Consider the following 12,036-nt stretch of genomic DNA (forward strand, 5'->3'; position numbering starts at 1 on the left):
GATATTCCCGTTACCTGTCAGTGGTCATAACGTTATGGTTGATCGGTGTAAGTATCTGTAATAAATAAATGCGATGTTTGTGCCAAGTTCAGCACAGACAAAATACCTTCTACCCCAGAGAACAGGTCTCCCAGCTGTTTCCCTGGGTCCTATAAAATTCCAATGGGGAGGGACGGGGACTAGAATCACTCTGCCCTCCAAGCCTTACACAAAACAAAAGACACAAATGATGCAAAACCCACTTTATATAAATTAAACCTGAAAACCATGTAAGTAAATGCTCTGTTTATTGAAGAAGACAATGGTTAGTGCAATTAGATGCTTTGTACAGAAAAGGTCTTTGCTACATAAACATGTATGTATGGCACCACTTGAATGCAGAAGATAATGCAGTTCACAGGAAAAGAAATAAAAAATACATTATAACTCATCACTGGCGATACGGAGAATGGAAAGAGTCGCAGTTTGTAGTGTAATGTAGGGCAGCAGAATGGCGGCAATTCTCAAATCGAGGCCTGCAAGATTTTTACCATCAACTTTTTTTTTTTTTTCTTACTGTTAAAGCACAGTAGACTCGCTTTGCTGGCATCTACAGGGACCCCCCAAAACGTACCTTCAGGATTTTTGCCCCAAAACCAAAAACCTCCAATATGGAACACCAAAAATCAGAACTCTGGTTTTCACCTCTTACCTACCGCCCCCCTCAATGTGATGTACACCATCACCGACCAATGGTGATGTTCAGGAGGCGGGAGAGGTGAGCCGCTCCAGGTAAAACTGAAGGTAGTACGCCAGAATTGCCACATTTTAGGACCTCTACTGATACAATTTAACGCAAAATTAATCTCAAAATTAGGTTTAATGACATACCTTCTAGCGAAGGTCATAAATTAAATTCTATTTTCTCTTATGATGCCTATTGCCATGTGCAATGACCATTGTCGGGCCTCAGCAGGGAGAAAAGTTGGAAAAGTGCCGCAGCAGAATGTAACAGTACAATGAGAGAGAGACCCGAGCATGGTTTGGATTGACTGACAAGGGACCATTTATAATCCTTAGTTGCCAGCCTGGCCCGCCATCCTGCTTAAGTCCTTAAAAAGATGTTAGCCAGCAACTCAGATGATTCTTAAACTCTCTTGGTTACAAAAGTGTTAATACGGAATCCAAAAGAGCCAACGCGTTTCGGCTATGGAGTTCTTAAGCCAAAACGGGTTAGCACTTTGGGATTCTGCGTCAACATTTTTGTAACCAATAAAAAAAAAAAATTAATTTTGATGAAGCATCAGAGTTGCCGGCCAACATCTTAATGGACTTATGATGTGGAAAGTTAATGCCCTAGCCTGAGCACTGGTCTATTGCCTTCACATTCTTAATATGGCAGTTGGGCGAGTTCTATTTCTTTGCCATCCTGCTTGGCCTTTTGGCATCTGAAAGACTTGGCGTGAGGGTGACCACACAGTGGACATAAAGGTCAGGCCGCTGGGATCTTTCTGTATGTTAAATTCATAGAATTCTACCCAAGTACAGGGTGGGATGACCCCAAATTGAGAGCTCCGATGCCAATGAGCATCAACCAATAGATTCTTAGGCTCGCTGCATGTTACTGATTGTACAATCTCCTTTAGATCTACCAACAACCATGCAGTGCATATGTCTACCCTATTGGATAGAAGTTGATTGGATTGTTTAGGTAGGTCCTCATATTGCATGTATCGGGTAAATCTGAAGTTGATTGCACAGAGATTGTGCTGTCAGATTATAATGTGTAGGGTGACTCTGCAGCAAGGTTAAAAAAAAAATAAAATAAAAATTGCCATTTGCTATGACCCCCCCTCCCCCCAATACTTTCCCAAGTCATGTATGGATCCAGCACTGTGCCTGTCTGTTGGACTTCTCTCCGGTCTCGTGGGCTTGGCTAAGAGCAGTGGGAGCCATTGGTTCCTGCTGCTGTCAGTCAAATTCTGTAAGGACCCGGGGGAGGGCATGGCCTATGCTCATATGGATGCACACATCCTGGCTTCAGACCATGCCCTCACTGGTGGCCCATCAGCAGCCAGCTTGCCAAAAGGGGGCACTTGGATGAAGGAGGAGTGGAGAACAATGGCTTGGAACTCCAAAAGAGACAGGAAGAATGGACTGCTCTGTGCAACACCATTGGCTCCTGCTGCTGTCAGTCAAATAAATCCTATGAGCAGGGGTAAGGGCTGAGCGGAACTGTGTGCGTCAATGGACACACACAAAGCCTGAGTCGGGATCAAGCCCACACATGCACCCCTCCATAGCAAGCGTTTGCTATGGGGGTAGATACAGAAGAAGAGGAGCTAAGATCGCCAGAGAACCCCAGAAGAGGAGGGTCAGGGCTGCTCTGTGCAATACCGTTGCATAGAACAGGCAAGTATAACAGGTTTATTATTTTGATTAAATAAAATTGCCTTTACAAATGCTTTTAAAGTTCTGGAGGCAACTACACAGGAAACTCCCTTTAAAGACCCCTTTCACACTGGGACATGTGAAAACTGCCCAAAAAACATTGGGTGTTTTTGCGGGGCTTTTCAAACGCCTTTGCGGCGCGTTTTTGTTTAAGGTCATGTGACTCAAAAGAACCATTTTGTGGCACTTTTCATGAGCTTTTGAAGCGCTTCCCATTCATTTCAATGGACGGTCGTTTTTGAGGCGCTTTAAGCACTCCAAACATGCTGCTTGCAGGACTTTTTTTACCGCCCGCAAGCGCAATGCCCCAGTGTGAAAGCACTCATTGATCTTAATGGAAATAGGTTTTTGTGAGGCTTTTAGTTACATAGTTTCAGATGTTTTTTTTTTTTTTTAAAGCAAAAAAGCACCTCAGTGTGAAGGGGTCTAACAGCTTTTTTGTTTTGTTTTTTCTTAATAAGAAGAATGCAACTGGGAGGAGTGAGACTCTAGAGTGGATGTGTCTCAAAGTCCCAATGGGGTTGATTTACTAAAACTGGAGAGTATAAAATCTGGTGCAGCTCTGCATAGAAACCAATCAGCTGCCAGCTTTTTTTTTTTTTGTCGAAGCTTAATTGAACAAACTGACGTTAGAAGCTGATTGGCTACCATGCAGAGCTGCACCAGATTTTGTACTCTCCAGTTTTAGTAAATCAATCCCACTGTCTGGCTTTTGGGGGGGACTTCCTAACAGACAGGCAAGATGAGACCTAATCAAACTTCTGAAGCTTGGCAGGGAGGAAGCTGGAACCTGAAGAACAGGGATCTTATCACCAGAAAAATCAATGAAGTGATGAAAGAGGAGAGCATCCTACTGAACAACTGATTAACACTGAACAACATATTAATTTTGGGTGGAATTACCCTTCACAAAAGGGACTAATAAACATAAAATAATCCCAACACTGACTACTATCCTAAAAGGGCGATTCAACTAAAGCCTGATTGCTAATGCAGCTCATCAATACAGTGTCTCCGATTTGTCAATTCATTTACGATTTGCATTTTATATTTAGTGCAGTACCAACTTTTAGCCAGCAAGGGGTGCTTTTGCAAAAAATTGCCTGCAGAGGGTTTTCATCGTTACCCAGCTCTGTGCAAATACAGCATAGAAAATATTGTACAAATAATTGATGAATTTGCTGGTAAATTTTGTAAAATCACGGACAACGGTACGGTCTTCATTCGGCAGAAATAATTGTGCAATTCAAACGTATCCAATGTGTTTGTTGTGAGCCCTTTAAGAATTGAGAACTTATGTAGGTGGTCGGTTTGTTAATTTGAAGCAGACCTGAAGTTCGACAAGACCTGCGCTCTGCAGCCAACACCTCTCCCTTCACCTAGGCTCACATATCTGCGTTATGTGTGGGCTGCATTTGCGCGGGCACGGAAAACCATTCAAATAAATGGGCTGCTGTACCTGCAAAAAAGGAGGTGCATGCATCTTTTCAAAGAATGCAGCCGCAGGGAAAATCGCATTTTTTTTAACCTTCTAATTTCCCTGTGGTTCCCACACCACAATTTTAGAATGAATGGCAGCCCCGTGCGTTTATGCAGAGCAGAGATTTTTCACTGCAGGTGGTTGCAGGTATCGCTGCGATTCCGCACCTGCAGCCACATGCAAAGATGTGAACCTAGGGTTAAAGTCAGATTAAGTTAACAGCAACCCCCGAAGTAACAAGCCTGGCTACAGATAGAGCTGCTGTGCTGTGGTGGCTGGTCATGTGATCAGATCTTCTAGATTTGGTCACATGATCACTGTTGGAGGGGGAGGGGTTAGCACACCAGGAGCTCTGCCCCTCCATAACAGCAGCGATTATGTGCCAAAACACCTTGGTGATCGGTCGCATGACCGCTTGTCCCACTTTCAGGGAATAGTGTAGTTTTGGGGTGTGGGGGGGGCTAACAGATGTCAAAGTTGGGTGGGGGCTAATTGCATTTTCGGGATGACTTTAAAGAACAATTATTATATAGGAAAGAGCTTTAATAACATTCAGATATTAGTTTATCAGAATGGAAAACGCTTAAATTGAAAGATACTCATCTTAGGCTGGTCATAGATGGATTGAATCTCAGCCGGTTCAGCAGGAACTGGCCGAGATTCGATCCATTTATGGGCAGGCAATGAATACAAAGCTTCCGCCGATTGGCATATCGCACTGTGCTCCGGGTTCAAACCAAGACTTCCTGTCTCATATCCGAAACATACTAGAGACTATCTGATCGGCCCTCAGCCATTCAGAGAAAGCTATGTATCCTAGCAATGATTGCAAAGCTTCCTCTGATTCAGAGGTTGTGACATCAGCCAGCCTCTCTGACCCAGCCAATCAGAGGAAGCTTTGTATTCCTTGATAGCCTCTCAGAGCAAGCAATGTATTCAGTCAATCAATACAAAGCTTCCTCTGATTCTGAGTCAGAGGTTGTAACATCATCAAGCCCGTCTCTGTCTCAGCCAATCACAAGGAAGCTTTTTATTCACCGATAGCCATTCAGCGCAAGCAATGTGTTCTATCAGTGAATGAAAAGCTTCCTCGTGATTGGCTGAGACAGGGATGGGCTTGATGATGTTACAACCTCTGAATCAGCCAGAGGAAGCTTTGTAATCATTGCTAGGATACATAGCTTTCTCTGAATGGCTGAGTGCCGATCAGATAGTCTCTAGTACGTTTCGGGTATGAGACAGGAAGTCTTGGTTTGACAAGGGACAAAACTATGTCAAGTATATCAAAAGCTGGATTTCAGCTTTTAAGAGCTGCTTATGGGATCATTTGTGAATAGATCTATTAATGCAATTCACATTATTATGGAGGTTATTTGACATTTCGGGTTCTTATTATGCCGACAGTTCAACTTTTGCACTCGATTTGCTTATTTATCATGTTTTATTACCATTTGAAAGCTTAATAAAAAGATTGAAAAACAGAAATTTGGGTTTTTTTTGATCCCTTAAAGCTGTACTTGTACAGACATAAAAGACACAAATGAATGTAGCTCTGTAATTATTAAATTTATTTTCGCATTATGTGCTTCTGACAGGAGGAGAGGAGAGAGTGACAGAGGAGGAGCTCAACAATCTGCTGCTTCTCCTTTTGCTGGCCAGACAGTGTGGGGGAGGGAGGGAAGAGACCTTTAAGTGACACACACCACACAGGTCCCCTCTGTTGCCAGGTAGGGCTGTGCAGAGAGGTGTAAGTCTCGGGTCTGGATGGAAAGGAATGCAAATCCTTTTGAAGGTAAAGCAGCTCTCATAGATGCATTTCTCTGTATTTAGTGGTTTGGCTGGGGGGTTCAGTTTTAAACATTCACAAACATACAAAGTTCTGTTGTGAATGTTGAGCTCAAAAAAATGTTTAGATCTTGTATAGATAATATGAAGTATAAATCAGTTTGACATTTCATGGCCTTTTTAAAGGATATGTGCACTTAAAAAAAAAAAAAAATGCATTTCTCCCTTCCTCCCCCTCCACAGACAACTTACCTCCATCTGATGACTGCGGTTCAGCACTGCAAGTCTAGAAGGGGCGCCTGTGCATTACAGACTCCTGAGGCCGGAGATGGTCCCATAGTAGTCTATGGAGATGTAATGCACAGAATGGCCAGGAGAATGAAGACTTAAGGAACTCCATCTTTCCACACACTTTACATAGTTCTGGCCCAAACAAACTATGTTCCTCACTAACCTGTGAGGCCGCTGGATGTGCGGTATAAACTGTAGGTGGATGCGGCCACCTACAGCATAGCGCATTGTGTTCTGGGTGAGAGCTGAGACTTCCCGTCTCAAACCCGGAACACAGATCAGTCTACCGCAGCAGCACTCAGAGCAAGCGATGTATTCTATCAATGAATCAATGAATACAAAACTTCCTCTGATTGGCTGAGTCAGAGAAGTGGGCTGATGATGTCAGAACCTCTGACTCAGCCAGAGGAAGCTTTGTATTCATTGATAGCTGCTCAGAGCAAGCAATGTGTTCTATCAATGAATACAAAGCTTTCTCTGGTTGGCTGAGGCAGAGAGGCGGACTGATGATGTCACAACCTCTGATTCAGCCAGAGGAAGGTTTGTAGTCATAGATAGAATACATTGTAGACTCTTCTGTGTTCCAGGTATGAGACGGGTCTCGGCTCGAACCCAGAACATAGTGCGGTAGGTGGCCGCAGCTACAGTTTATACCGCACATCCAGCGGCCTCACCGGTTAGTGAGGGACATAGTTCGTTTTGGGTCAGCTTTCCTATGTAAAGTGTGTGGAAAGATGTTGTTTAAGGCCGGATTCACATCTATGCAGTTTTAGTGCTTTTTGCAGATTTCCACTACAGTAAATTTAACATGGTTTCCTATGGAACACGTTCTGTAGTGCAAATCTGCAAAATGCATTAACCACTAAAAATGCCATAGGTGTGAATCCAGCCTAAAGAAGAACTCCATCGGAAGTTGCAGCTACCAGACTGAGGTACGTTTGCCTCTGTGGAGGTAAGTGGCTAGGGGGTAGTGGAATTTCCCATTTTCCCTTTGGGATTAATAAAGTATTTAGTATCTGAATAGGTTAGGTCAGGGGAAGGTAGCAAATATAAAAAATGCACTTCGTATTTGCAGTGCACATATCCTTTAAGAAGCGATGGTACCAAACAAACTATAACGTGGTAAGTGCACTTTTCAAGGATTGCACACAATCCCCGATAATAAAATATTCTACATTTACTGCACAGATACACAATCCATGAAACTCTGGAGACTGATAGCACTATATAATAATATACTGATATCTATACAGAAAATTCCTCATCTGGAAAAGGGGGGGGGGGGGGCTTCGTTCATTATACTTCCATTCCTGGGATAAATAATTTATTAACCAATCTGTTCTCAGAACACAAAATTCATATATAATTTATAAAAAGAAAATATAAAAGGAGATCGGACTATTTCCTGGGAGGTGACACATCCAAGTTTTCACCTGTCACATTGTAGCAAAAAAAAAACTTGAAAAACTCTGACACCTGAAAACCAGCCAGAATTTCATTTGTCACCACTCACATTTATAAAGGATTCTCCTTTTTTTTTTTTTTTTTTTTTCCTTTTTTCAAAACAAACTTTCTGAAAATGTCATGTCTGGGTTCCAGTCTCCCCCTGGAGGCCCGGTAAAGTTCAGACTGTTGAAGCGGATGCTATCGCTTTTTCATCTTCTTGGCAAGTTTTTCTTTTCTCTTTAATTCCTCCTCTTCTCGTCTTAATTCCTCAAGATCTTCCTGGATTCCTAACCGCAGGCTGGGAAAATAATGAACATATTATACATTGCACAATAATAAATAAAAAAAAAAAAAAAAAAAAAAAAAAATTGTAAGAACTAAGAAAAGCAAAGTCAATAAGCAATAAATAGTCCAACTGCTATATTGCCCGTTAACACTCTGCCACTTAACCCTTTCCAGCATTTCTCTCCTACATGTAAAAATAATAAATATATATATATTTATTAATATATTTTTTTATTTGGAAGAGACCCTATAGAATAAACTGGCAGCCGCTGCAATTAGTTATGTCACACGGTATTTGCACAGCAATTTTTCAAATGCAATATTTTTTGAAAAAATACATTTTAATGAATAAAAAACACACTAAATAGCCCAGTTTATTTGTAAAATATAAAAGATGAGGTTACACCGAAAATTGCACACACTTGTGGAATGGTGCATAACTTGGGTACCTAAAAATAATCAACGCTTTAAGGTTTGTTTTTTTTTTTGTTTTTTTTTTTTACAGGTTACCTGTTTAGAGTTACAGAGGAGATCTAGTGCTGGAATTATTGCTTTTGTTAGAACGTTTACGGTGATACCTCACATGTGTGGTGCGAATACCGCTTACATATGCAGGTGCAACCTACGTATGCATTCACTTCTATGTATGAGTGTGAGGGCACTTTAAAACCTTTTTTTTTTTTTTTTTTTTCTTTTTTTGATTATTTTACTTTAGAAAAAGAACACATTACAAGACATAATAGATAGATTTTCTCTATCTATATCTATTTTTTTAATCACTTTTATTCTTATTACAAGAAATGTAAACATCCCTTGTAATAGGAATAGGTAAATTGGGTATCTGGCGCTCCAGGAGGCAATGCCCTTAGTTTGTATTAATGGACATTTGATTAGTCAGTCTTTAAGTAAAAACAAAGTGGAACCACGGTAAAGGGGCGATGTGGAACCACGGTAAAGGGGCGATTTAAAAAGAGGCAGCCATCCTCAGAGTGTCCAGCAATTCTACAAAACATATAAAAGAAACGGGGGGGGGCACCTCTAAGTGTAGTATTAAAACAGTATAATTTATTGTACAAAATTAAACACACTTACAAGATATAAGTTCTCTCTCCCAGCAATGTAGCTGCTGACTTAATAAATCGGACACTCACCTGTCCCACGGTCCAGCGACACGGGCGAACGAAGCACCGCTCTTCTCTGCCTCCCCTCCGCAGCCCTGGCATTCTGACTGTGTGGTTTCCCAGCCAGGCACGGACTGCGCATGCATGCTGTGATAGGCCGGGCAATCTTCTGGGACCTGTGACATGTTTCAGAAGATTGCAGGGAGAGGGGAGAGGCGAATTTCCTTCGGCGCTGCGGAGCCAGGGGAGGAAGTAGGAGCTGGGTGCCCCCCCTCGCCCCCGGAAGACCCCAAACGTAACTATGAAGATCGGTGAAAACCTGGAAAGAGTCTGCTGCATATGAAGCCCAAGCTTCTTTGCTGACTTACCTCCTGGCTTCCTCCTTCTGCTGTTCCCGGAAAGAAGATTCCATGTATTTCAGTGCATAGTCACTCTCATCCCTATATCTGAAAAAAAGACACATGAGGTGTTAGTCCACCAATTCTGCCCATCGCTGCTTCTACAGCACAACACTCTCTGCATGGTTACAGCTCATTAGAGATTAGGATACCATGTACAAGATTTTTTTAGTTACTTTTTTTTTGTTAATAAAGTAATAAGCCCTCTTTTTTTTTTTTACACTGTCCCTTTCATTTTTTTTTAATTCTATTCCTATTAGAAGGAATGTAAACAACCCTTGTAATAGAAATAAGGATGACAGGTCCTCTCTATTCTTTATGGAGATATCTGGGGGGGGTGGGGGTCAAAAAGACCTCAAATGTCTTTACCTTTAAAAGCAAAATTTATATATATATATATATATATATATATATATATATATATATATATATATATATATATATATATATATATATATATATATATATATATATATATATATATATATATATATATGTGCGTGTGTGTGTATATATATATATATATATATATATATATATATATATATATATATATATATATATATATATATATATATATATATACACACACACACATACATACATACACACATATATACATATACACACACACACATACATATATATATATATATATTTTAACTTCCATCCTGGACTGGAAGTGACGTCATGATGTTGCTCTGGTCCTCCAAGGCCATAGAGGAAATCAAAGCGGATCTACTCTTGGATCGCCTGTGTGGCCAGCCGGAGGCAACGTCGGATGTTTTCTAGGGAAAAACTGTGGAAATGGTAAGCTCGAGAAACACCGGTGAGTGGAGGGGGATGTCCCCTCCCGCCGCTCCTGAAAGCGGCTCATGAGCCACTTGGAACACTGATGAGAAAGCCAGCTGCTGGCTGCAAAAAACAAAACAACAACAAAAAATCGGGGTTATGGCTGATAGCCATAATCCTGGTAAACCACTTCAAAGCCGCAATGTACATGTAGTGAACTTGAAGTGGTTAAAACAAAAAAAGTCATTTTGTTTTGGAGACAGCGAGGAAAGGTTAGAGTTGCTGTCCATGTCTGTTTTATTGCTGTCTTTGTGGCTAACTTTATGCTTTAAAAATTTACACTAATCTCAAATTGATAATGTTTAAATTTATTCCAGGATCGCCCAATATCAGATACTATCAAGCAGTCACTTCACCACTGTAGTTAATTTATAGGAGAAGTAGGGCCAAAGCTCTTTCAGACCTACTCCTATGGTTCACATGAGTGCACTTCGTGCTGCGCTCCTGTGACCTGTTTTCTGCAGACAGCGGGGGCCGACGTCACTCCAGTCCAGGCTCTGAAAAGATCCCGACTTTAGAGTCGGGATTCACCCAAATGCCTGGGCTGGCAGCTGGCTTAGCCTCTCAGCGATCTGCTGGGAGACGGATTCAGCCCCTCCCGCCCCCTTCACAGCCCAGCGCTCCAGTGAGTGCTGGAGGGGAGAGCAGAGAGACGAGGAGTGAAAGTCACAGGCTATGCTCAGTGAAGACAGAGAACCGAGCGATCAGCAGTTTTGATCGCTCTCAGCTATCAGTGTAGAGCCGGCGGGGAACAGCTGCAGCTGGGTTCTGTGCTGCGCCATCTAGGAGAGTATGACTGTTAATTTGATTGCATTCCCAGACGTCTCTTAATTTAGGTGCCCAATCAGGAAGCACAGGATTCCTGTCTGACACTAATGATACACTTACTTTGACCTGTCATAGCCAAATATTTCCCGAATGTGCTTAGAAATCTCGTCTTGGGATTCTCCTCCATCATCTATAAAGTCTTCCATTTCTGAGTCGTACTCCTCGTCATCATCATCATCGATTCTTCTCTTGTAGGAACTGGTTATTGGTGGCAGTCTTTGTCCTGCAAAGAAAAAGCAGCAAATGACAAACAAATCCTCAATAGGTGCGTCCTTTCCTTTACAAAGTTTCCTCTGCAAGTCACAGATGGACTGTGATGGGGGAAGGGTGGTCCTTGTGGCCATATTAGATAATTGGTCCTCATTAGAGCTTCCATTCCCCCAGACTTTATACATATTAGGTAGGAGTGTTTGTAGGTATAAATTGCATATATTACACATAGCAACCAGATTCTGCTATAATTTTTAGACCTGCCCTGAAAAATGAAACTTGTAGGCCGATTGCTAAGGGTGAAACAATTCTTTTACATAACGAAAGATACAGAGACTCGATGTGTATGCTGCCGCTCCGTGGGGGTCCGGCACACAGTCCCTTAACCAATTAGAAACCGCAATATAGCAAAATGACGGCTATAGCGTGGTCGGCCAGTTTTGGGAGAGAATAATATGACGTCCTCCCGTGATCGCGCTCCCGCTGCGGCACGCACTCACAGCGCTCTGTGATCAGTGTCTTTTGGACACAGCTGATCACAGATTGGGATAAAGAGCCAATCACAGTAGTTCTTTACCACATGATCAGCTGTGTCCAATCACAATGTAAACACACTTGCCGGTTATCAGCATTCCTTACCTCACACGAGAGAAAAGAGCCAGTAACCGGCTAGTGTGGAAGGGGACATCTGCACTGATAATCAGGGCACAGATCTTCGGGGCCGCCCATCGGGGGAGCCCTCCGGGGCCGCCCATCGGAGGAGCCCTCCGGGGCCGCCCATCGGAGGAGCCCTCCGGGGCCGCCCATCGGAGGAGCCCTCCTGGGCCGCCCATCGGAGGAGCCCTCCGGGGCCGCCCATCGGAGGAGCCCTTCAAAGTTTTCGGTCTTTTTTTTTTTATTTAGCAAAAAA

The 12,036-nt window shown here is 42.4% G+C and overlaps 1 protein-coding gene across 2 annotated transcripts in view; it reads right to left on the bottom strand.

The window, feature by feature from the left end:
• Window positions 1–5,455: 5,455 nt before the first annotated feature.
• SPTY2D1 (SPT2 chromatin protein domain containing 1) overlaps window positions 5,456–12,036 on the bottom strand; it is a 39,727-nt gene continuing 33,146 nt past the window's right edge. For both annotated transcript variants that reach the window (XM_073604120.1, XM_073604121.1), the window contains 3 exons: window positions 10,977–11,139; window positions 9,207–9,284; window positions 5,456–7,730 (listed from right to left, as the gene is read on the bottom strand). In XM_073604120.1, the coding sequence (XP_073460221.1) occupies window positions 7,631–7,730; window positions 9,207–9,284; window positions 10,977–11,139 (341 nt within the window). In that variant the 3' untranslated portion in view covers window positions 5,456–7,630. The remainder of the gene's footprint in view (window positions 7,731–9,206; window positions 9,285–10,976; window positions 11,140–12,036) is intronic.

This window comes from Aquarana catesbeiana, linkage group LG11, assembly GCF_042186555.1.
Source record: "Aquarana catesbeiana isolate 2022-GZ linkage group LG11, ASM4218655v1, whole genome shotgun sequence".
NCBI classification, from domain to species: Eukaryota; Metazoa; Chordata; class Amphibia; order Anura; family Ranidae; genus Aquarana; species Aquarana catesbeiana.